The sequence below is a fragment of the Plecotus auritus genome, assembly GCF_963455305.1.
Source record: "Plecotus auritus genome assembly, chromosome: 1".
Taxonomy (NCBI): domain Eukaryota; kingdom Metazoa; phylum Chordata; class Mammalia; order Chiroptera; family Vespertilionidae; genus Plecotus; species Plecotus auritus.
Genome location: NC_137770.1, coordinates 25,135,943 through 25,161,994, shown reverse-complemented (window position 1 = coordinate 25,161,994; position 26,052 = coordinate 25,135,943). Strand labels below are relative to the sequence as shown.

The 26,052-nt window shown below is 51.2% G+C and overlaps 1 protein-coding gene across 1 annotated transcript; it reads right to left on the bottom strand.

The window, feature by feature from the left end:
- Window positions 1-958: 958 nt before the first annotated feature.
- Window positions 959-22,900, bottom strand: TGFB3 (transforming growth factor beta 3). The gene is made up of 7 exons (XM_080667385.1): window positions 22,546-22,900; window positions 12,606-12,769; window positions 12,229-12,358; window positions 7,706-7,813; window positions 5,692-5,863; window positions 3,226-3,379; window positions 959-2,122 (listed from the first exon to the last, which is right to left on the bottom strand). The coding sequence occupies exons 1-7, from the start codon at window positions 22,883-22,885 to the stop codon at window positions 1,964-1,966; spliced, it is 1,227 nt and encodes a 408-aa protein (XP_080523511.1). The 5' UTR covers window positions 22,886-22,900; the 3' UTR covers window positions 959-1,963.
- Window positions 22,901-26,052: the final 3,152 nt, after the last annotated feature.

The window sequence follows — 26,052 nt, the reverse complement described above, 5'->3', positions numbered from 1 at the left end:
TATCCGTCCACCTGCCAGGTTTGTAGGGCAGGAACACCGGGGTGGGGGGGTGCTGAGTAGCTGAGTACAGTGGGAGTAAATGATGCCACATGGAATGAAGGCTGGGAGAGAAGCCCTTAGCATTGGCCAGGCATGGACAATGCAGGGAAAAGGTCCTGCTGGGCAAACTCAGGAGCTCAACCTGAGAAGTTTAGCCTAGGATAGACTTAGATTTCACCAGGGGCAACGCGATTTCCACAGAGGAGCGTGTCCCTCCTGCACAAGGCTGCTTCGGGCGGACATCGGTAGCAGGACGGACTCTGCGCGGCCTGGGATCTGTGACCCACGTAGAGCTCCTGAGTTGCGCTTTTTTGGTCCCCTCCCATCCCCAAGTCCCTGGCAAGAGGCCCCTGGTCTGAGAAGGGGCTCCTGCTGAGCTCTTCCTAGGCTTCCTCTGACGGCAGAAGTGGCTGCTTATTCTCAGGCCATTTGCCACAGGCAGTGTCTCTGACTCTCCATTGATTTGGACGGTGAGATGAGATTTTCAAAACGGATGATGTTGGTCACTTATAGTGAATGTACAAATGAACACATTTCCATATGCAAGTCCACCCCAAGTGCTTTTGCCCACAGTTAAATGGAGGTCAAATTTATACAGTGTATTTTCTGCAAGTCTGAGCCACTTCCTCTGTGTGTCTGAGAATAATACGCACTGAGGAAAACGGAACACACGAGTGTGGTCTTCTCAGACGGCGGAAGGTGGCGCCTTGAGCCACGTCCAGGCTGATCACGCTAAGCAATGTATTTGATCAACATTTGCGATTCTCTGCCCGGATTCCTGGTACCTCTGATTAGCGGGTATGGACAGGAAATTAAGAAAATGGTAACTAAGGACATTTATCGAATCAGACTTACACCTTAGAATAAGGCTTTTACTGTTCTAAAAACAATCTTCCAGAAGATGAAATGATCCAAGATTCCCCAAAAAAATATTTATTTATACAAAGATTTCGAGATTAATATTTGTATTTGTCTTTATACCTCAGTCTACGCGTCTGGGCCGAGTCATTGTGTGGCACACGTGTGACTTCCCCGCGTGCCCCACACATAGCACCTGCTTCCAGGAACACCAGATGAACACAGGGTCTAGGGGAGGGAGAAGCCCTTAATGCCCCCAGAGCTGCACACACCCCAAATTCAGATATGTGTACCCTGACCTGGAAGGTGTCTAGCCAAATGTCCAAGGGGAAATACCATCGGAGAAGAAGGCGAGAGGAGGGACCCAGAGGGCCGTCAGGAGTAGGGTTACTTCGCACCTTCTGCTTCTGAGTTCACTGTACCCATAGGGCCCCGTGGAGTTGATGGCCTGGGAACTACATTACCTGGCCGTTTTCCCTGTAATGACCCTTGATGCTGATGGATGTCCAGAGGACGGTTTGCAAAACTAACAGATTCGTCCTTCATCCCAGGTCGTATGAGAGACAACACTGGGACTATGTTTTGGTAACCTGTCCGAAGAAAAGTGCTTGCCATGTATAATGTGATCCAGATTCCCTAGAGCCGACGTGGGGCAGCGATGAGCAAATCTGACCTCGGTCAGACGTGTCTTCCGGTCTGGCCCTGTCCCGGCCACTCTCTGCCTTTCCTCCTCCCTGTCTCCCCAATCCCATTGCCACACCACTTGTCAACTTGGGGTACTGCCCAATGGGCTTCCTCTGTCCCCACCACCTGTCTACGTCACAGAAACATCTGTGTGTTCTGAAGAGTTCGGCCTTCCCCTAACCAGACCCACACTTTCTTTACCACAGTGATGCTCAGAGCCAACAAGAAAGGAACGTTCCAGAAGGGAGCCTCCGTCTCGGCCATTTGCCCGACGCCGCAGGTTGTGGGCTCTAGGCCTCCAGGTGAGGTCTGTTGCTTTTGTGTTTGCCGAGGAGCAGGCCGTGGCAGTTCTCTCTCCGCTCCCTGGGCTGCAGGCGGGGCCTCAGCTGCACTTACAGGACTTCACCACCATGTTAGAGAGATGCTCCACCTTGGGGTTCCTCCCGACATAGTACAGGATGGTCAAGGGCTCCAAGTCCTGGGGCACGCAGCAAGGCGAGGCGGAGGCTTCAGGGTTCAAGGTGTTGTACATGCCCAGCACCTGGGGGGGATACATCGCTTAGAAGTTGGAAAGCCAGGCCTCAGGGCTGCTCCAGAGACCGAGCACGTGGTCAACACCATGGACACGCGCCCAGTTGGCGTGAGTGACCAGTCCCGTTCGTCCACAGAGCAGGAATGGAGAGCATCTGCACCTGCTTGTTAACAGTTTCAGCATATTAACAGCTATGGGGGACTTTACATTGGTCATGGAATTCTCTCTCTCTTAAGAAAACACTCCTATATTGGTCTTCCCAGTTCTAATTGGCCACTTTGGTGAGAAATGTACTTCGCAAAACATTGCCATTTGGCAATTGCCAGAGTGCGGGGCCCCAGACAAGATGTAGTAACAATGAGCTGTAAGGAAAGTGCCTTGTGAATTACTGCCCTGGTTTTATTCCCCTCACCCCACCCACCAGGGAAAGATAAGCTGGTTTCAGGGTCATGGACTCCCCTCTCTCTCCCCTTTTCTTCCTGTTGTTTCATTTAGCTGCTTCTGCATGCTTTACCTCATCTTTCAAAATAACTTTTCTACAGTCAGGAGGCTGGAATTACCAGAGTTCAAGTGGTGGTGGAAGCCATTCTGCCCACATCACCTGCTAGCCATGCGCACACATCTCCGACATACAGGGTGGCATGGAGTGAATTAATTTCAGAACAATACAAACGCTTTAGACCAGCCTTGGGCAAACTATGGCCCGCAGGCCGGATCCGGCTGTTCTATCCGGTTCTCTTGCTCTCCCCTCCGCTCCTTTACTTTGAATTTATATTAGTTCACACAAACACTCCATCCATGCTTTTGTTCCGGCCCTCCGGTCCAGTTTAAGAACCCATTGTGGCCCTCAAGTCAAAAAGTTTGCCCACCCCTGCTTTAGACAGAGAAGTTGAAAAGTCGGGCAGAAACTATGTAAGTAATTATGAAGGGTAGAATGTGCCCAAGTAGAGTTGGGCCAGGGTACCAAGATCAGAACCTTCACTGAAGGGGTTTTACTCGCTTCAGCTCATCATTCCCTCACTCAGCATTCAGTCCTTCACACATCGTTTTCAAACAGGTGGCCTGGTCGACTCAGCCCCAGTGCTCCCTGGGCCCTGAGCCCCGCTCCGTACCTTGCTGTGGGTTGTGTCTGCACTGCGGAGGTATGGGCAAGGGCCTGAGCAGAAGTTGGCGTAGTAGCCCTTAGGTTCGTGGACCCATTTCCAGCCCAGATCCTGGCGGAAGTCGATGTAGAGAGGGCGCACACAGCAGTTCTCTTCCACATTGCTGCAACACAAAACACATTACAGAAACCCAACCTAAAAGCAAGCCACTGACATAAACAACTTCACAAGCGGCCCTCATCTTTGCACTTGGAGTCCTCCCTGGTCATCGTAAGAGGGGGTCTAATCGATAGAACCTTGGGTTCAAGTGCAAGGAGCCATATAGGCTATAACAGAGTTTTCTGTTAAAGACCCTGGTCCCAAGGACATAATGTAGATGATGAATAAGAGCAAAAAGACAAAGGGGGCCCTGCACCCTTTTACTTTGTGAATCAAAGCAGAGACATAAATTGCTCCACAGAAAAATCAAGCACTGAATGTTATTAGCCAACTCAGCTTAGTGGAGGTTGATTTTATTACCTTCCTACTGTGCATCCAGCCAGAAATGACCTCTAAGCTCATGCAGCTAATGTACTGTGGTAGAAGACTGCTTAGATTAAATCTCAAGGCCATCGAATCAAAATGAGGCATGTCCTTCTATTACCAGACTCATGATTCCTAGGTCACCCCCCAATGTGATCATCAGGACACGTCAGTTCTGTTGCCTGCAGAAGCCCATTGGGCAGTACCCCTTGTCAGGTGGGAGCTAGTCTTACTTCAGTATCTGCTGAGACCTAGGACTTGCTGCTTCCAAGGCCAAAACCTGGCTTCTTGTGGGTTCTAATGGTGAACGGTGGCAGACATTCTTTATTATCTTTTCATTCCTAACCCCCTTCTCTTGCTGCTTCCCATGACAGAGTCTAGAACACCAGATACTTGTTTTCCTGGCCTCCCTTGCAGATGGGAGTGGTCATGTCACACAGCAATGACCAGACATAAGGAGAAGCATGCAGGGGATGAGGGCCAAGTCTGGCAAAAAATATTTGATTTGATATAAAAGTCGCAGATGGAAGAGGAACGCTACTAGCTCTGCCTCTTCCCCTTTTCTCATCTTCGGCACAGACAAGCTACCTGGAGCTCCAGCAGACACTGTGACCATGAAAAGCAAGGCAACATGCTAAGCGTGGCAGACTGCAGAGAGAGGGAAAGCCTGTGTCCCCTGTGGCATAATTAAGCAGCCAGACCAACCCTGAGCCTGCTGCTGCAGGCTGCTTATGAACAAGAAATCCTGTGTGGGTTAGGCCACAGTTCCTCGCAGCCACGAGCATCCACTCCTAACTGATTACGAGCCACATAGAACTAATCCACACACCAGCCTTCAGACAGTTGGAGGCAACCACATGGCCTCTCGTACCCCTTCTATTCCCCAAGCTCAACATCCCTCATTCATTCGACTGCTCCTAATAAGACATGGTTTTAGAGCTAAAAATTTCCCAAGTCATTCTCCCCCGCTCCATCCAGGCAGCCTCCCCTCCAGCCAGACTGACCCATTCATGCGCCTTCCTTTACTGGAAGTGCCTCCTCCTCCCGTGGCCCCACCCACACTCACTCGTCCTCCAAGGCTCGGATTCCACACCCTCTGAAGCCTCTCCTGCAGCCGTAGATGAATTCCAAATTCTTAAAGCACTTACCCTTCGGACCTTCTCATGAATGTGGTCATTTCTACCTTTTACTAACTGCTGTACATGCTTTAGCAGCCCCTCCGTTATAAACAAGAAGCAGCTAAACTCCTAAATAAGACAAGAGGCTCTGTCTGTTTTTTAATCTCTTCACTGAGGCTACTGGACAGCACCGGAATTAGTTCATTAATTTCTCTGGCTCAGATTGCCTGACACAAATGGAGCCTGTCCTGTTTCCCCTCATCCCGTAGCATCCTTGGCCCCTTCACAGGGAACTGAGCACCTCTCTCATGGGAATTCCTGCAAGCATCGCCCACAGGCAAACACACCCTTCCCGTACTCTAAAACAGGAGAACCACTGCCTGACCAGCTAGTTCAGTGGCTGAGCATTGACCTCTGAACCAGGAGGTCACAGTTTGATTCCTGGTCAGGCACATGCCCGGGTTGCAGGCTTGATCCCCAGTGTGGGGCGTGCAGGAGGCAGCCAATCAATGATTCTTTTTCATCATGGATGTTTCTATCTCTCTCTTCGTCTCCCTTCCTCTCTGACATCAATAAAACCATTTTTTAAAAAAACATGAGAACCATGGGGAGGCTCAGACCACTCTCTCCTCCTGGCACCTCATCCAGGGCCTCACAGAGCTGGGCTGCAGAAAACTGGGGGGCTCCCAGAGAAACAGAAACATTTGTAAATCTTCTTTCCTGAAGATGTTTGTGAACAGCCTCAGGGACCCTCGGTTGAGTCGGGCCTGCCCCACAGTAGGTACCAGTCCAGGTGATCTCAGGAGTTCACAGATCCCGATCGGCCCAGGCTCACCTAAAGCAGTAATTGGTGTCCAGGGCCCGCTTCTTCCTCTGACCGCCCTGGCCAGGGTTGTCCAGCCGGTGTGGGGGGATCATCATGAGAATTAGATGCGGGTTGTGGTGGTCCTTCTGCTTCCTGAGGCGTCCCAGGTCTCCACGGCCGTGATCGTCCTCACTGTCCACGCCTACAGGAGGGAAGGAAGGTGACACCCTCCTGTCTAAGGAAGGCAGAGTGGAGGCTGCCTTCTCACCCCATCCCATCCCTGCCCAGGAGGAGGGGCAGCATGGTCTGTGAGGAAGGGAAAGACTCGATGGGGGAACCGGTATCAGAAGAACCCACAAGACAGCCCTGGTCGGACCCCTCATACCTCCTGTGTGCAAACATCTGAACAGACTGTTGAGCCTCAGAGGGAAGGCAGGGGAGGGTGGGTGGGAAGAGATCAACCAATGAACTTATATGCATATATGCATAACCCATGGACACAGACAATGGGGTGGTGAGGGCCAGGGGTGGGTGAGGGGACGGGAGCAGGCTGGAAGAGGCCAAGAGGAGGGATGGGGGTGGCGCCGAGGGTGAGCTAGGTAATACTTTCAACAATAAAGATTTTTTTTAAAAGGCAGCGAGCCTTTCCTAAGATACTCCTGGACCCGTGAAACATCTGTCACTGAGCAGCTACCTAACATTTCTTTGGGCTGTTAGTTTAGATTCTGGGACTTGGACTCCTGTGGGTGTGAGTTCCCTCTCATGATCTGAATTGGTCAAGATACTCAGAAGTCCCTGCTGTAATTTAAGGTGTCACAATTGTAAGACATCTTGAATAGAAGCCAGAGGAATGAGACTGAATAATCGTTCCCATTCAAATGTTTTCACTATGAAACTCAGAGGCGCACAATAATCAGCTTAGCAAACAAACTCTGGGAAGAAACCTGCTATTTCGTCTGAAAAGGAAAAGACTGAAGACTGGATTAGAAAGAGTCTCAGATGAAAGGACATCTATGTTGTGACAGACAGCTGCCAGCTATGGTCCATCCCCACACAGGACAGGACTCAGGAGGTTAATTTACATGTAACTGGAGGGACTTGGACCTCACGCAGGGGCACCTGGGCTGTGAGATAAACGAGAGGCCTGCGTTTCCAATTTCCTTCCCGGACGATCTTTATGAACAAAACTGAAGTGGAAGGATTTTGTCCTGACCTGGCCTGGCGGTACAGACTCCAAAGATCTGAGCTCTGAGGTTCTATAATTAGGATGTCAAATGCTTGGCTTAAAAAATAAAAAAGGCTCTGAAATAGAGGCCCTGACGGGTAAGGGGACTGCCCCTGGCAGGGAGCCAACAGGCCCGCACTGTTCTCCAGACAAGCCTCGGACCGCAGGCTTTGGCGTGATTGCTTTGACCTTGATAAAGCACCTGGCTTCAGGTGTGCCTCAGTTACCCAAAATGGGACATGGAAGGAAAACCCAGAGATGGTCTAGGTTGAGCGCCTTAGAAACACATTGGAAAACCTGAAATGACTCTCAACTTTTTCACCATCTCATCACAAACACCCAGAGTCCTGAAGCCGTCATTCAAACCCGGCTGCCGCCCGGGGAAGGATCTGGTGGGCTCTGTAACACCCGCAGGCTCGGCAGTCAGGACACCTCAATTCACAGCCACCAAAGTCCATTGCTTTTAGGGAAGGGGAAGACAACTATTATTTGTTGAGCATTCCTGACACTGTGTTATACACTTGTTATCTCATTTAATTTACGTAGCAACCCTGGGAAAGAGGTCCTCGCACCCCCATTTTACTGACTGACTGCAGAGCGGTGGCACCACTTACCTACACGATTTCACTGCTCTGACCAACCGAACAGTGTCCTCCACATGCTAATGTGTGCTCTACGTCTAGAAACTGACAGTCACGCTCATTGCTTAGGGGGCAAAGCAGAATGACTCAAGTACAGAAGAGTGGCCATCTCTGCGAGGGGGATGGGTCCCTCTGCCTGGGGTCTGGGAAGGGTCTCCTGTCCTATGCACTCTGTTACCTTTGAACTTGATTTCCATCACCTCGTGGATGTTTTCCAGGATGTCTCCATTGGGCTGAAAGGTGTGACACGGACAGTGAATGCTGATTTCCAGACCTAAGTTGGACTCTGCAAAATAAGACACAGAGTGGGTGAGAAAAGCACTTTGTGTGATCGAGACGTGTACGCCCCACCAATGCACCGGAGGGCCAGGGCCTCTGCTGCCACAGACAGAAGTGGGCTGTCCTGAGGGGCACAGGAGACAGAAAGTTGATGCCAAAGCCCGTGCAGACCTTCCCACTCATGCTGCCACACCCCATGGATTTCTGGAGGTGTAACTAGTGGGGATCAGGAAGGAGAATTTCAATATCCATCTGTGTATAAAACATGGTATTAGGAAAAAATTGTCACATGCCTGCTTGGAAGCAAAAAATGAGGAGTGCCCAGCCGGTGTGGCTCAGTGGTTGAGTGTTGACCTATGAACCAGGAGGTCATGGTTCGATTCCCGGTCAGGGCACATGCCTGGGTTGTGGGCTCAATCCTCAGTAGGAGACGTGCAGGAGACAGCTGATCAATGATTCTCTCATCATTGATGTTTCTGTCTCTCCCTCTCCCTTCCTCTCTGAAATCAATTAAAACATTAAAAAAAACAAAACAGAAAAACAAAACAAGGAGCAGGAAGGAAGATTAAAAAAAAAGTCACGCTGAAACCGGTTTGGCTCAGTGGTAGAGCGTCGGCCTGCGGACTGAAAGGTCCCAGGTTCGATTCCGGTCAAGGGCATGTACCTTGGTTGCGGGCATGTCCCCAGTAGGGGGTGTGCAGGAGGCAGCTGATCGATGTTTCTCTCTCATCGATGTTTCTGGCTCTCTATCCCTCTCCCTTCCTCTCTGTAAAAAAATCAATAAAATATATTTTTTAAAAAAAATCAATGGAAAAAAATATCCTCGGGGAGGATTAAAAAAATAGTTAAAAAAAAAAAAAAAGTCACACCCTCTAGGTGCTTGTTGGGAGAGGAGGTACTCGAGCTAAGGATGAAGGGAAGAGGCAGAGGGGCTGGGAGAGACCAGGGAAAGGGGGAAACCTGAAGAACTCTGGGACTGAGAGGCAGTGATTCAAAAGGCCCCAAACTCAAAGGGCCACAAGATGGGAGGAAGGTGGTCGAGTCTGGGCTGTAGGATTAAGTCAGGAGCATGCCCGATCAAGGTCAGTGGCAAACAGGCAGCAGAATCAGTCTGAGTGGAAGCTGCCAACATTTCTACCAGGGCTGGGACTGTAGACATAAAGAGGTAGATCCCAGAGGAGATAAAATGAACATTACAGTTGGATATATTTTCCTTAAGGAGCAAGGTCATGAGCAGGTAAAGGTTCCTCGGAGGCTTCTTTGGGAATCCTTGTTCTGCTTCATTGGGAAGTCTGAAATGGGATGGCTCACTGAGAGAAAGCAAACAGCTCATGGAGACAGTTGTGAGACCAGAGCTCGGGCCAGAGGAGGCTGCAGAGGGCCATGGCCAAGGGTCCAGATGGCATGAGCCAGAGAGAACAAACCCAAGGAAGTGTGAGGTGCCGGGTTTGATGACTGATATTCTGGTGTAAGAGGGCCAGCTCTGGCCCTTTCTCCTATGAGTTCTGGGATCAAGTGTTTTGGTAACTAAAATTGGGGAAGCAAGGAGATGAGTACAAAAAGCTGAGTAAAGTGCAAGAAAAATAAGTGAAAAAATTGAACTGAATCCAGTAGTTTTGTGCAGGGAAACCAGGTCGGGTTTGGTATCATGTCAGTTCTGGTCGGTACGACAGTTAGAGACTCTCTATTGATCCGGAAGCAGCAGTGGTCGGGTATGGGAGGGAGGTAAAAGGAGTGGACTCTTCTTGGTTTAAGGCAGCTGAAAAAAGGCGCTGGAGCAGCTGAAATGGGTTACATCAAACAGTAGACTTCCTGCTACCCCGAAGCGTTGAAGGTAGGCCCGGAGAGACCTGGAGCGGACAAGTTCTATGATTCTGTGAGTTGGAAAGTCAAGGTGCAGACAGATGCGCTGGGGAGAGTTAGGGTTAGGGTGCAGGTGTGAGATGATGGCCTGGCTGGGCCAACAGGTCTGTCTAGGCAGGGAGCTCAGAGTGATGACAATAATCACCAGCATCCCTTGACTCCCTGTGACCTCCATGACCTGAGACCTCCATGCTGTGTTTGAATCTTTATAATAATCCTGCAAAGTGGGAACTGTTATTATCCTCGTTATACAGATCTGAGGACACTGAGGCCTAGGGAAATTTAATGGCTTGTCCAGGGTACTCAACCAGTAAGTGGTAGAGCCAAGATTCAAACCCAGGCAGCCTGATGCCAGAACTACACTCCTCATTGTCAGAGACGAAGAGAGAAAAGAAGGCCAACACAGAGCACCAAGGAGGATGCCCACACACTCACTGAGATGCAAAATGGTTGTGTTTTCCCAGTGTCCACCCTTCCTGGGCCCAGATGCTGGGCGTGCTCCCTGCCCTACCTGCTGGGGGAGGCCTGGCTCTGCACATGGACGAAATGCAGGTGGGGTGGAGCAATAGCTCAGAGGACCCCAACCCTGGAGAAAGCTCCAGCCAGCTCTGGAACCCAGAGGCAGCCTGGGAGCCTGGCATATCATAGGCTGTAGGATGTTTGGTAAATGAATGCAACACCAGATGTGTGACTCAGTTTCCTCAATAGTCCACACCACCAACTGCTCCATTCGCTGCCTTGTTTGGGGCCACAGACTCGCAAGAGGCTTATGAGCTCTGCAGAAGGAAAGGTCTGTGCACGATCCCCCTGTGCAGGGGGCGGGCAGCATCTGCTGAGAGGGAACGGAAGGTTCCACTGAAGAACTAACCTCAGAATTGGCAGCAGTGGGGATGGTGGGTGGGGGACCCATAGATTCTATTACGAAATTATCTTTTTGATGTCTCCAGAAGGATGGAAATCATTCTCAATGCAAACTGCTCATTGAGTTCTGCAGCTGTGAAAATAAGAACTCCTTCAGGGCGTCAAAGACATCCAGGTGGAGCTGATCAAAATCAGGCAGGGAAGCTAAGAGATTCATTTCCCTGGCCTCTCTCTGCAGCTACATCGGGCTCTAGGCGGAGGAGTGCTGTCTGAGTCAGAATTCCCAACAGTGCTGCTGTCAGCAGAGCCACGTGGTTCTCCTGGTGCTCGGGAAGAGAGATAGGACAGATTCCTGGGACCTTGGAGCTGAGGCAGGGCCTCCAGCCCACAATCTGCCAGCTCAGCCACCAGGTAATATCCCTTAGGTGGGGACCTGCAAACTCAGATACCCACAGAACCCAGGCAGGTTCTGTGAGTGAGCAAAGCAAGCTGGCAACTCATGCTAAGTCAGGACTTCCAGCCTCACTCTTGGGGGACACTGGGGAATGGTGGGGCCTGTGGTGACATGCAGGTAAGGAACCATTGCCTTATTTTCCATGTGAGGGAACAGCGAGTGGGCGAGACGTTTGGGATGTGTAAAATTCAAACAGCTCTACTTGGATGGCTACCAGGCCTTTCAAACCTAATGGGCCAAAACAGAACCTTCCTCAAACGTGCTCTTCTTCTAGTCTTCCTATTTCAGTAAGTGTTAGTTCAGTCCAAACATCTTGGACCAGCCTGGGAAATCACCTGACTCCTCCTCTGTCCTCATACCCCACACGCAATCCGCCTGTCCTATTGGCTTCTCCTCCAAAATATAGAATAAATCCACACCATCTCCATACCCACTGCTCCTGCCCTAGCCGAGGTGCCTATTGCTCTCATCCAGGCTGCTGTAAGGCCCGACCTGGCATTCCTGCTTCTCCCCTGACCTCATGACAACCAGAGGGGTATGTAAAGCACATCGCCTCATCCCCAGCCCCAGCCCTGCTTATAACCCTCCTAGGACAGATCATCACACTTGGAATAAGTACTTAAACCTGACCATGGCCTGACAGGTCCTTATGGCCCCAGCTACCTCTCCAACCCCCAGCTCACTCGGCTCCAGCCATGCCAGTCTGTCTGCTGCCGCTAGAACAAATCAAGCTGGTTCTCGCCCGGGGGCCTGGTCCTTGCTGTTTCCTTTGCTTAGAACATCCTTTACCCTGACTTTCCCAGGCTGGTTCCTTCTTCTCACTCAGATCTCAGGGCACAGATTCCCTCTTCTTAGAGACCCTCCCTGAGCATCCTAGGTCGGATCCCACCCAGTCATTGTCACATTGCCCACTCTCTGTTCTTCGTGGTACTTATCACCAGCTGAAATACTTTCTTGTCAATATGTCTATTCGTGTATTATGTGACTCTCCCACCAGAACAAATGCCCCACAGGATCTGGGATCTCACCTGTCTTGTTCACTGCTGAATCCAGGACCTGGCGCAGAGTGAGCGGTTAATAAATACTAGGTGAGTGGATGAATGGGCACACAGGGAGTCAGTGGCAAAGCTAGGTCTTAAACCCAGATCCGTGACTCCCCTCGTTCTGTCTTCTTCCCTCTGTTTCATGAAGGATAAAAGGACCCCAGGCCCCTTTCAAAATGCTTATTCTCAGAATCAACCTACCTCTTCGAGAGAGCCATTCACGCACAGTGTCCGTGACGTCAAAAGACAGCCACTCGGCGGTGCCCCGCGTGGGCAGGTTCTTGCCACCGATATAGCGTTGTTTGGCGATGTGCTCATCTGGACGGAGTATCTGCAGGACAGAGAAAGGGGTAGGAACCCGAGGCCTGGACAGAGTCCCACAAGCTATGTCACAGTGCAAGACAGGTGAGAGGAGCAAGAGGAAACGAAGTTTCTGAATGCTGTTTTGAGCACCTAAGTTAACGCTCAGTCCTCTTAGTGACACACAGAAACGAAGGCTCAGAGAGGCAGGGTTCCCACCCAGGTCTGCCAAGCTGGGCTTCCCACCAGGCTGGCTTCCGTTCTGGGAGGGGGCTCACCTGAAAGAGCTCAATCCTCTGCTCATTGCGCTTGGAGCTGGGGTTGGGCACCCTCAAGACCCGGAATTCTGCTCGGAACAGGTTGGTTCCATTTTTCTCCACTGAAGACACGTTGAAGCGGAAAACCTTGGAGGTGATTCCTTTGGGGCAGACAGCCAACTCATCTAGGAGACAAAGCAGCGGGGAGGCGCAGCATGAGTGAGACCCACGGGAGCAGTGTGATACCTACAGACACTCGCCAAGGGGCCAAGGTCCCACCTGTGACCTTTCTGGAGGCTTGAGGCCTCAGACCTAAACGTGGAGATAGGAAGAAGATCCTTGGTGGCCCTGGAATCACACACAGACCTGAGAGAGGAGCAGAGAGACCCCAGAGCCCCAGGACATGGCACCAAAGGCAGGCCAGTCAACTGTAATCACTTTCCTCCCATTGCCTTAACATCATCTCCAGCAGGCTCTCCAGCCTGCTCTTCCTACTCTTTCAGAAAATACAGATTCTCAGGAGATCTCAGCTGTCCCTCCTAGTAGTTTAATCTACTCATAGCCTGTGGGTTCATTCATTCATGTGTTTGTTCATTCATTTATTTTATTACTACAGGCCTGGTGCACAAAATTCGTGCATGTGGGAGAGGGATGTGTGAGTGTGTGTCCCTCAGCCCAGCCTGCACCCTCTCCAATCTGGGACCCCTCGAGGGATGTCCGACTGCCCATTTAGGCCCGATCCCAGTGGGGTAGTCGGACATCACTCTCACAATCCAGGACTGCTGGCTCCCAACTACTTGCCTGCCTGCCTGCCTGATTGCCCCTAACCACTTCTGCCTGCCAGCCTGATCACCCCCTAACCACTCCCCTGCCAGCCTGATCGACACCTAACTGCTCCCCTACTGGCCCAATTGCCCCTAACTGCCCTCCCCTGCTGGCCCGGTCACCCCTAACTGCCCTCCCTTGCCAGCCTGGTCACCCCTAACTGTCCTACCCTGTAGGCCTGGTTACCCCCAAATGCCCTCTCCTGCAGGCCTGGTCCCACCCAACTGCCCTCCCCTGCTGGCCTGATCGCCCACAACTGCCCTCCCCTGCCGGCCATCTTGTGGTGGCCATCTTGTGTCCACATGGGGGCGGCCATCTTTGACCACATGAGGGTGGCCATCTTGTGTGTTGGAGTGATGGTCAATTTGCATATTACCTCTTTATTATATAGGACTAGAGGCCCGGTTCATGAAATTCGTGCACGGGACGGGGGTGTCTCTCAGCCCAGCCTGCACCCTCTCCAATCTGGGACCCCTCGAGGGATGTCCGACTGCCTGTTTAAGCCCGATCCCAGTGGGATCAGGCCTAAACGGGCAGTCAGACATCTTTATCACAATCCAGGACTGCTGGCTCCCAACTGCTCGCCTGCCTGCCTTCCTGATTGCCCCTAACCACTTCTGCCTGCCAGCCTGATCACCCCCTAACCACTCCCCTGCCAGCCTGATTGATGCCTAACTGCTCCCCTGCCAGCCTGTTTGCCCCTAACTGCCCTCCCCTGCAGGCCTGGTCACCCCCAACTGCCCTCCCCTGCAGGCCTGGTCACCCCTATCTGCCCTCCCCTGCAGGCCTGGTCTCCCCCAACTGCTCTCCCCTGCAGACCTGGTCCCCCCCAACTGCTCTCCCCTGCAGGCTTGGGTCCCTCCCAACTGCCTTTCCCTGCAGGCCTAGTCACCCCCAACTTCCCTCCTCTGCCAGCCGGGTCACCCCTAACTGCCCTTCCCTGCAGGCCTGGTCACCCCAGCTTCCCTCCTCTGCCAGCTTGGTCACCCCTAACTGCCCTCCCCTGCTGGCCTGATCGCCCCACAACTGCCCTCCCTTGGAGACCTGGTCCCTCCCAACTGCCCTCCCCTGCTGGCCATCTTGTGGCGGCCATCTTGTGTCCACATGGGGGCAGGATCTTTGACCACATGGGGTAGCCATCTTGTGTGTTGGAGTGATGGTCAATCTGCATATTACTCTTTTATTAAATAGCATAGAGGCCTGGTACATGGGTGGGGGCCAGCTGGTTTGCCCTGGATCAGGGTAGGGGTTCCCTTGGGGTGTGGGGCGGCCTGGGCGAGACTGATAGGTGGTTTGCAGGCTGGCCACACCCCCTGGCGACCCAAGTGGAGGCCCTGGTATCTGGGGTTTATTTATCTTCTACAATTGAAACTTTGTAGCCTTGAGCGGAGCCAAGCCTTCTGCTTGCTCTGTGGCAGCAGCCATTTCTGTTGGGGTTTATGTATCTTCTATAATTGAAACTTTGTAGCCTTAAGTGAGGCCTGGGCCGGCCAGGGTGTGCAGAAAGCTTGGCTTCCTCCATCACCAGGGGCAACCCTAGCCTCCTGCTCTTTCCAGCTTTGTGGCTGCCGCCATTTCTGTTTGGGTTTATGTATCTTCTATCATTGAAACTTTGTAGCCTTGAGTGGAGGCCTAGGCCGGCAAGGGCAGGCGGAAAGCTTGGCTTCCTCCATTGCCAGGGAAACCCATGCCTCCCTCCTGCTCTCTGTGGCAGTAGCCATCTTGGTTGGGTTTATTTGCATATTCGCTCCTGATTGGCTTGTGGGCATGGCTTGTGGATATAGCGGAGTGATGGTTAATTTGCATATTACTCTTTTATTAGATAGGATTTTTAAAAAATATTTTTATTGATTTCAGAGAGGAAGGGTGATGAGAGAAAATCATTGATTGGCTGCCTTCTGCACGCCCCATACTGGGGGATTGAGCTGGTAACCAAGGCATGTGTCCTGACCAGGAATCAAACTGTGACCTCCTGGTTCATAGGTCAACTGCTGAGCCACACTGGCCAGGCTGTTCATTCATTTATTGAGCATGTGTTGAACAAATACTATGTACCAATAACAGTGCTAACACCGGACACAAAAAATGAATAGACATGGCCCCTGCCTTCAAGGAGGTTAAGATACAGGGGAGATCATTAACACATGGGCCCAAATAACAGGACCAGAGGGAAAGTGTTGATGGCTTGCGGAGAAGCCCAGGATGCTGCAAAGAGATCAGAGGAGGGAGAAAGCAGAGAGCACTTCATGGAAGAGGAGATATTTGAGCTGGGTCCTGCAGGAGGAAAGAATTTGAGGATGGAGAGGAAAGAAATTTCACTGGTAAGGATGGTGGAAACAAAGGCAGGACGGGAGGAAATGCAGGTGAGTAAGAGTGACCCCAAGCGGCCACGCTGGAGCAAATGAGATCCAGTTAAGACAGTAGAGTGGGGGCCACATGCAGGGAGGCTGAAATATCAGACCGAGGGGTTGGATTTTATCTCATTAACAGTAGGGAGACATAGAAAGTGTCAGAGCAGTTCAGCGACATAATCCACAGCAGGTTTCAGACCTAATGAGGCAACATTGGTCTGGCAAAGAGCCCACATCTCGTGCCTGGCAGACCAACGGGTGTTTAGATGTTTCTTCAGACCAAGCTGGTCCATCACCATGGCTCCTTTCTCTCTAGGAGTTTCTTTCCTTGACTGTCCCTGCTATACCAGCCTCCATCACCCCATGGCCTCTTCGTCCCTGTCCATGAGACAAAAGGCAGCGAATGCTCTTTCCCACCCCTGAGAGCCAGATAAAAAAAAGATCTTATCTTTTCTCCTGTACACTTGACAACCTCAAGGTCTGAGCAGCATTAACACCCAGAGAAAAACTTTCTACACAAATGGTAACAGAACTTGAAACTCAAGCTCAGAGACCCAGATTCCACACATAATGGACATGACTGGAATGAGCTCATAATCACCCGAGGGGTGGTTTAGGAAGTCACGACAAGGCGGGAAGGATCAGAGGCCTGGAAAGAAGCAAATGCGCTACTGATCTTTAGGAAAGGATGAGTGAGCGTTTCTGGAAACTGCCATCTGGTGGGCCTGACACTGGTTCTTAGGAAATTAATGGAACAGATGTTAGAAAAACAAATGTGTGAATGCCGGCTAATGAAGCCCTGATTAATAACTGGCTTTGAAAGAACAAATCCTGCCAAGTATTCCCTGAACCATTTCAGATAGAACCAAAAAGAGGACTCATGATGGCAATTTAAATTTTAAGTTTGCAAGTTTATAACCCTCCGAGAAGCTACTTGGACGGGCAACCCTCTTGAGTACTGACATCCTTGGTTCTGGAGGGAGCTGTCATCAGCATGACTTCAGTTCTAATAGTACCTCCAGGAACTGTTGAAGGAGGGAGGAAAGGATGTGTCAATGCAATGTGTGCGTTGCTGTAAAAAGGAAAAGGGGAACAGAAAAATGGCACGTGCCAGTGAGGAGTCCAGACAACAGGCAGCCAGGAGATGGGGGAGCAAGGAGCTAAGAGAGTCTTCAAGACACCCTAGTGACCATCCCTCCTTGGTTTCTTCCAGCCCATCAATTAGATATCTGTTCCCTAAGAAGGACTGACTCCTCTTGGTGGAAATTTCAAGGAGATTTCAAGGAGATAAGAAGGGTCACTATTTTTTATCACTAGGACCTACAGATTTCTAACAGATCAGATGTTAGGGGATTGTCTCCCTTCAGATAAAGAAACGGATGTCCAGAGGGGTCTTGGCCAGGGTTACAGAGGAGCAAATTGACACTAATAAGCAACGCTCAGGCACTATTGTTATTGATGTAAAAAGAACTTCCCGGGAGAGAAAAGAAAATGTGATCATCTTCTTGACAATTAAATTCACTGAATAATAATGATGTTTCAATCATTTGTGGAATAAGTCAGAGTGTAAATAAGTAACCAAAGTGTAATAGCACAACCTTAGATTGCATAGAACTTGTATTAACTCAGTCTAACAATCCTCGAGGAGAACGAGAATAAGTAAAATTTACCATTTTACAAATGAGAAAAGGGAGCGTCAGGAAAGTTCAATGACTTCCGCAAGGTCACTCAGCCAACAGATGGCAGAGGTAGGACTTGAACCAGGTCTTCTGATACCTTTTATTGAAGCAGAGTCTCTGGAAGTCTCCTGAGAGGTCATCCAGTAGAGGGATGGTTTCACCAACAAAATGGGGCAGGATTCCACGAAATGGGTCTATGAATGCCAACCTGTGCTTCAGATAAGAGCCAATTCCCAGTCAGCTTTGTGGCCGAACCCCTGCTTCTGCAGAACACTAGTATTCCTGAGAGCTGGATGAGAGGGCTGACCTTTACAAATTAAATCATGACCAACTTTTTCCATTGCGCACAAAATATATAGATTGATGGCTGCCATTTTCTCTTTTGAGAGAAAAACAAGCAAAAAAATATTTATGAGAGTATTCATGGAAAAACCTGGAAACAGCTGACTGTGGTTTCAGGCCGTGCCATTTGAAATGTTTGCAGACACCTGGGCTCATAGCTGTGCCTTTGCTTGTATACATCATCTCTGCTAGGAAAATTACTGCTGGTTCCAGTGACTGGACTACATATATCAGTGTGGCCGAGCTTCTTTATCCCAGCTGTGCATTATAATCACCTGGAGATCTTTAAAAACAGATGCTGCCTGCACCCACTCCCCAGTACAGAGTCTCTCTACATTGGAGCGTGGGTGGGTCCAGAGCTTGCTTTTTTTTTTTTTTTTTTTTTTAAGATTTCCAGATGATTCTAATGTGTAGCCAGGGTTGAGAACCACAGTTTATAGTGCTTTGCAAAGGGTGCCATGGCTTCCAGATGTTCTGGAAGTTTGAGAAACCACAGCTTTAATGGTTTAACCTTTCAATGGATTAACCTTTAAATGTATTAGACATGTTGTTTGGCCAATGCATCTTTTTTTTTTTTTTTTAAATTTTGAATTAGAAGACTGTAAGTATTTTAAGCTAGTGTTAAAAGTTGGGAAAGTTTACAGAAAGATACAGATTTCTGCTGTTCTAGGAAATGTTCTAGTCAAGCTGGACTATCATCCTAACTGCAAAACTCAGCCCAAACTGAGCAGTGGGTACCCCTTTTTAATGGGGCATGTGCCCTCCAGGTCCCCCCGCCCCCACCTACCCACCCACCTTCCCTACACACTCTAGTCTCTCCATGACCTGAGACCAGGTGTCCTGTGCAGTCTGCCATGGTGCTTGGGCTGTGGCTCTTCTGCTGGATCGTTGGCATTAGCCGCCCAGCCTCTGAGGGCACTCATATTTGCAGCCCTTCTAAGGGAAGGTTGTGCCCTAGCTCACCGAGTCTTCCACTTCAGTGAGTTTGCAGAGCAGTAGGAAGCTTGAAAATACAGAATCCCCAGAGATTCTGCTTCTGTACTGGTCGGATGGGGCCTGAGGATCCAGTCTCCCCACTCACCATATCCTCTGGACTACATTAGGACAAACACTGACTTGGTGTGGGGAGAAGAGCATTGGCACTAGAACAAATGAGTTCTCTTGATACGTCTTTTCATTTTCAGAATGAACACAATCTAAATGTAGCAGCCAGGAAAAAAGAAAGGCTAAAATATCACGTTTTCTCAGGGGCTCTGGGCTTGCTAGTTGTCTTAGCACTGCCCTTTGATGAAAGTAAGAGTCTCCCGCCAGACACAGGTAATTACAAGCCAGGAGATAAAATGACACCGCACTGGGGATATCTTGATAACATGGGTAACAAAGGAACTGAAAAAGCTAAGTCTTCCCCACCAGTGGGTCAGAGAAAGCCTCAACCCACTTCCCAGAGCAAAATCCTGGAGAATTATAAAAGGGATTACCGTCTTGCCTTCACTCTCTGGCGGAGACTATATTGAAACATCCCAGATGTAACCATAAAAATTGTTTCAGCTAAAAAGGACTTTCGAGATTATCTCTGACTTTACAGATGAGGAAACTGAGGCTCAGGGAGGTAACTTGACTAGTTTCAATGTGGTGCACTTGCATAGTCTGCTTGAGACTCTTCATTCGATAAAGAAAAACCCTTTGCTCTGCCGGTGTGGCTCAGTGGTTGAGTGTTGACCTATGAACCAGGAGGTCAAGGTTCGATTCCAGGTTGGGGCACATTCTCCAGGTTGCAGGCTCAATCCCCAGTGGGGCGGGGGGGGGGGGGGGTGCAGGAGGCAGCCAATTAATGATTCTTTCTCATCATTGATGTTTCTATCTCTCTCTTCCTTCCTCTCTGAAATCAATAAACAATATTAAAAAAAAAAAACTTTCGCTGAATTTTATGGCCAGGGGATTCACCCTGCAATGTGAATGCCCTGGCCATAAAATAAGGCAGAGCTTAGAAAGAAGGCACTCAGTTCATTGCTCTGCAATCTGCCCCCAGGGTTACTAAGAGAATAGCTCCTATCCCCTGCTGCTTGGTCCAGCATGTGATTCATTCATGTTGTTAATCAAAATTCTATTGGAGCCTACAGGTTAAAGGTAGGACTTATAACGATGTGTATTCTGCACATTTGCGTTTGTGCTTAATAGCGTGCCTTCCGCAGGCAGGAGAACTAGGTTAGGGTCCCTGATATTTGGGGGCAAATTACTTAACTGATGCAGTCCCCTCATCTCTCACCTTGGTGCCCTTTCTCCTGCACCACAGGAAGTGATTCCTTCCTGCTCTCAGCTCTCCAGGCACTCCTGCACCTTGCCCCAGCTCCTGCTGGCACTTCCCTCCCAGTGCCTGCTCACTGGTAAGGGAGGGGGCTGAGAGTGACAAAATGTGGAGGGGAATGCGATCTCATCCCCTCTCAACAGAGGCTCTGGCACTGAGATCCTGGCAAGGAGTCCCTGTGAGTGCCCCACCACAGACCCAGCACCACCTCTGCCACCTTCTCCAGTTCAGGACAGGCTTCCCTCACCCTAAGCCTCTGATGATGGCTCTCTGCTCCGACTCAGCATCTGTTGGGCGTGTGCATCTGCCCACTGCCTTCTTTATAAGTAGTGTGCCTTGTGTGTCTGCCTCTCCAGGGCTGGCTCAGCACCTGACCAGCTGCAGGGCGGGCCCGCGCTGTGTCTGCTCAGCCTCTGTGTCACCTCCAACAGCTGCAGAGAGTCTAGGCCTGCTTCCTGTTTGCACCTGCAAGCCTCCTTGGCATTGCCCGTGTCCCACTGGGCCCTGCCCACCCCCACGACATCCTGTGTAGCATCCTGCTCATTGTGCCAGGGTTTGCTCCCTGCCTGACCATGGCTCCCTGGCCCCAGGGCCACCCCTGGCCTAGTTTTAGGGTTCTAGTACTGCAGCTTGGAGCTGCCTAGCCCTGCTCTGGCTTTTCCCAAGACTATCTGCTATTTGTGCCCTGAGACTGCACAAAATGGAGGTCCACTGGCACCTGGGTGCCCTTGCATCTCTCTGGCTCATTCATTCTCAGCTGGGGATTCCAGGCTGGCTGGGCCCTGGTGACTCACAAGCCCTCCTCCCTGGGACTCCTCCTCCTGACCTGGATCATTAGGGCCCCAGTCCTTCCCTCTTGTCCTGGGCTCTCCTCAGACCTCTCCTGCTGGCCTCAGCTTTTCACCCTCCTCAATGACCAGGGCCACTCTCCCCTGCCTTCATAGGTGCCAGGGGGTGGAGGCTTAGCCATGCAGCTACTGGTGCCTCCGGGAACTGTGGACCCCTGGCAGACCCTGAGTCAGTCCACCCTAGAGGACGCTGGGCAGGGAGTGCTAGTTCTGCCTTGTCCTATAGCCTCCGCCCCTCACAGTAGCCACATCCTAAGGCAGGGCGCTCCAGGCAGCCACAGGACACAGGAGTGGGAACCCCTCCCCAGTAACCACAGGCTCCCAGTAGGGCCTTTTGCACCTTCAGCCAGAGCTGGTCCACCCATCAGCCGCTTACTCCTCTTCCTTCTCTCTGGCAAGGTTCCTTTCAACCCCTGCAGTTCCCCCCTGCTGACCATCCTCACCCAGTGTGCTCCATCCCACCTTCCAGCCCCCACTCTGGGCACTGCCAGCCTCCCAGGTGAGCCAGGGCTGAGGTAGTCAGGGTGGCGAGGACACCTGCTGGTAGGAAAAGCAAACAGAGCTGCTCCCAGAGTCCCTGGCTCACATTCCTCCTTCCTGGGCTGTCAGTTTCTCAACATCTGCCAAATCTCTCTCTCTCTCATGTTGAAGTTTTTAAAATCCCCGTTCAATAAACACACATGACTTCCACACGTGTACAAACACACAGATGTCTCACCCAGAAGCCTCCCAGCTCCTCAGCACAGACGGGAGCCTCCTGGGAGGACATACTCCCAGACACACGTCCCCTCTGCACCCACAGCCACACCTCCCACCCACTCTTCCCATGACACGCAGACACAAAAGGGCCGCCAGCAACCATCTACACGTGAGAGCCACAACCCCGCCTTCCCATGTCCACAGGCCTAGAAGGCACCCATTTTGAGCACATGCATTTATATACTGTACAAATCCAGACTATACATTGCCCTAAAGCACATGTCCATGTGGACAGAGGTGTGTACCCTTCCCCCACGCCCACAGCTCACGTGGGTCACGTGTGTGGCGGAGACTGAAGGATCCAGACAGCAAGACGATGCCTCTTGCCTGGGCTTCAAAAGCATGACATACATTAATTTGTAGCTCTTCTTCCCCAAAACTGGAAAAACTGAACCGGAGACGTTTCACAGTGAGTTGTGAAAAGCAGGGAGAAGACGGGGTCTCCAGAGTCTTGGAACTGTAGGGCTTGAGAGAGAGCGTGGCCCTGCCCCTTTCTGACACCTATATGCCTATAGTTACTGATCCGCTCGCATGTGCGATAGGGCACATATGTTAACAGGATGACACAATGCAATTCCAAATTAAAATCAGTCAAGGATGGGATGTGAGTTCAGCAAGCCGCTCAACTCCAGGACTCCCGGTCTCCCAGAAGTGCCCGGGTCTTACCAGAATGGCTCTGTCTCCCTCCCCACCCACCTCTCCAGCCCCAACTGCGCATCCCACCTCCTGCGCCTTGGTTTGAGTGGACCAGGGGACCCTGCTGTGTGGCCACCACCAGGCCCCCCTTGGTGGGACTCCCTACTCCAGTTCAGACCCTCCAGAGCAGACACCCCAGTGAAAATTTGGACTTACTGTGTTCCGCCAGCCCCTGGATCATGTCGAATTTATGGATTTCTTTGGCATAGTACTCCCACTCAGTGTTTTCCTGAGTGCAGCCGTCCTCCCTCTCCTCCAGCAGATCCCTGGTGCTGTTGTACAGGGCCAGGATCTGGTAGGGGACGTGGGTCATCACCGATGGCTCAGGGGGACTCGTGAGCCTGAGTTTGCTCAAGATCTGTCCCCTAATGGCTTCCACTCTCTTCTTCTTGATGTGGCTGAAGTCCAAGGTGGTGCAAGTGGACAGAGAAAGGCTGACCGTGGCAAAGTTCAGCAGGGCCAGGACCACCAGAGCCCTTTGCAAGCGCATCTTCATGTGCGAGCTGGGGAGAGAGGCCAGGGGGGCTGTGAGGCCTGGCAAGGAGGAGACCCCAGCAGGCGTGCAGAAGGAGGGAGGAAAACCAGGCGGCCTCCCCTGATCCCGAAGACTGAGGCTTGGCAAGAAGGTGCATGAACTCACTGCACTGCGAGAGCTTCAGGACTTCCAGGAAGCGCTGGCAACCCTGAGCATGAAGAAGCCGACTGTGTGCCTTGTAGCTCTTGGTTTCTTCTCCATGTGTCTAAACAGGTTCTGCTGGGCTTGGACTCCCAGCAAGCCAGGTGGAGGGCAAGCGGAGGGCTGGGAGGGGTAGCGAGGCAGCTGGGAGTAAGAAGGGAGCTGGAGTTTTTCCTTAGGTAAAAATAAATAGAGCGGATATCTGATATTGCCAAAGGCTGCTTGGCGATGGAGAGAAAGTGGTTTGGTTTTTTTTTTTTGTTTTTTTGTTTTTTTTTTTTTTTAAAGAAGGAGCAGAAGGACCATGGCTTGGGTCCCAAAATCAAAATATTTGCCTTGTCCCGAAGAAAAATAAGGAAAGAGAATGAAAAAGAAAAGAAAAAAAATGTTAAAAAAAAAAAAAAGTCAGATCACCAGTGAGTAGGCGGGGAGAGGCAGAGCTGGGCTGCTGATGGCCCGGCTAAAGGTGAGGGCAGCGGAGGACACACTTGTCTCTCAGGCACACCATTCATGCTTTCTCTTTGGGGTGCACTTCCTCGGGGCTTTCTAAATGACTTTGTTCACGCTGCCTCTTGTCTTCATTGGCTGGGATGTGGGATTATGTGCAATTGGAAGGCAGTGAGGACAGGCCCCTGGAAAGCAGCCCCAATAATCCACTTGGACGCCCAGGGTCACCAGCACCTCGGCTTGTCTTCTCCCTCAGCCATTGCTTCTGTTCCCCGCTTCTCTTTAAAAAATAAAAAGGAGAAGAAAAATAAAAAAGAAGCCAGCTCACTGCACGCCTGCTCCGGAAAGCTGTTATTCCTTCTTTCTCATGCTTCTTCTCCTATCTCTCGCCTCTCTTGCTCATTCGCTCGGACTTGGCTTTCGGCTTCCCTCCCTTTCTCTCCCTCCTGCTTCTCCCTCTCCCTCTCGCTCCTCTCCCTCTCTCTCACACACATGCACACACACTGCTTTCTCTATTTCTCTCTGCTGAAATTTTATACCTCCCTCCGATGACGTCTCTGGTCCGGGGTGGGGGAGGGAGGGACCAGCGCACGCAGCCTCTTTTGCTGCACGATCTTAATGTTTTAAACAGGCACAGGAAAAGCCGAGCCCATTTGAAAAATACTTTGCGAGTCCTCTCGTTCGTTCGACGTGGTAACTGAACTTTTTTTTTCTCCTCTTGGAGTCACTCCTGCTACACGTTGACTGTTTTTCTGGAAAGTTACTCGGGTGAATCCCCTCCCTCCTCTCTCCCCCAACTCCTTCTCCCTCTCCAGCTGTCAGTCCGTCCTCTCCTGGCTGGTCTCTCGCTCCCTCCCTGGCCGCGCGTCCCGGACCGTCCCGGGCCAGGTCGGACACTGGGCAGGGTCCGGAGCGCGCGGGGCCGGGGCAGCGGCGGCCGTGCCCCCACCTCGGTGAAGGGTGACGCCCGGTGTTGGAACGGGCTTGGACTTGGGTTCAGCTCCGTGGCCATCCTGGCCCTGATTCTTCATTGACAAGATTGGAGTTGAGCAGCTTGGAGAAGCTTGGAGATGCTCCAAGGGCACTGAAAATGGTGGCGTTTTCCGGCAGATCGAGGGTGCCCTCTGGCGTGGCGAGACCGCCAGTGACAGAGGCTCTGAGGGTCGGAGCTGGGAGGGCTGGGGCTGGGGCTGGGGCTGGGGCTGGGGCTGGGGAGAAGGGGCTTGGAGAGAGGCAGAGCAACGCGAGCCCGGCCCTCGGGGAATAACCTCCCTCTCGGCCCGGCCCCGGCGTGCGCACAAGTGCACCTCTCCCTCCCCTGAGCCCTGCGCTGCAGCCGCTCTCTCTCGCAGAAATGTCCTCCAGATGTTCGCGGCCTCCCTCCCGCCTGGGGTTCCGCGGGGATCTGCGTCAGCGAGCGCAAAGTCAGCAGTTGGCAGGAGCCCATTTCCCAGATGGGTGAGGGGAATTTTTCTCTCCGCTTTCCTTCTCCTCAACCTGAGCTTCTAGGTATTTCCCCAGGAGAGAATCCACACAGGACTAGCCCCTGAATGGAATCACTTTCTTAGAAATCAGTGTTGCTCTCTGCCACCCACCCCACCTCACCCCAGCCTTCCAGACCCCTTCCAGCCAGGTCTGGTTCCTGCTCCTGGCTCCTAGGTTACTAACCGACGAAAGGGGATGTTCATCGCATCCCCGGGAAAGCGGTGGATCATTTTACAATTGAAGAAATTAAGGCACAGAGATTTTTTAAAAAATATATTTTTATTGATTTCAGAGAGGAAGGGAGAGGGAGAGGGAGAGAGAGATAGAAACATCAATGATGAGAGAGAATCATTGCTTGGCTGCCTCCTGCTTGCCCCCAACTGGGGATCAAGCCCACAACCCGGGCATGTGCCCTTGACCGGAATCGAACCCAGGACCCTTCAGTCGACAGGCCGAAGCTCTACCCACTGAGTCAAACCAGCCAGGGCCACAGAGAGATTTTTAAAAGGCCACACTACTGCCCAGCAAGTGTGGCTCAGCAGCTGAGCGCGGACCCAGGAACCAAGAGGTTCTGGTCAGGGCACATGCTCTGGTTGCCCAGTAGGGGTGCGTGCAGGAGGCAGCCCATCAATGACGTTCCTCTCTCATGGATGTTTCTATCTCTATATCCCTCTCCCTTCCTCCCTCTCTAAAAATCAATAAAAACACATTTAAAAGTAAAATAAAATAAAAGACTTCTGAGTGCTGGAGGTGATATTTAATAGGGGCTTTCTGGTTTGCGTGGGCATTATTGTCATTTGCATAACAAATGAGGAAACCTAGGTGTAGAAAGCTTAAAAATAACTTGTCTAAGGTCATATAGCCAGTATGTATCACCACTGACATTTAGACTGAGGAGTCTATTGCAGGTCTATGAATATAACTATGCCTCTGAAATTCAGCCAGCCTTGGAAAAATATGTTTGATGTTCACTATATGCCAGGCACTGCTGTAGGCTCTGTGGATACAGCAGTGAACATAAACAAACTAACAAAATGCTTGCGTACATGGAGCTT

Coding starts and splice junctions, on each gene's coding strand:
- TGFB3 (XM_080667385.1), bottom strand. CDS start 22,885: ATGAAGATGCGCTTGCAAAGGGCTCTGGTGGTCCTGGCCCTGCTGAAC. Junction 12,770..22,545: donor CCAGGGGCTGGCGGAACACA/GTAAGTCCAAAT, acceptor TTTGTCTCCTAG/ATGAGTTGGCTGTCTGCCCC. Junction 5,864..7,705: donor GATGGAAATCAAGTTCAAAG/GTAACAGAGTGC, acceptor TCCCTCCTGTAG/GCGTGGACAGTGAGGACGAT.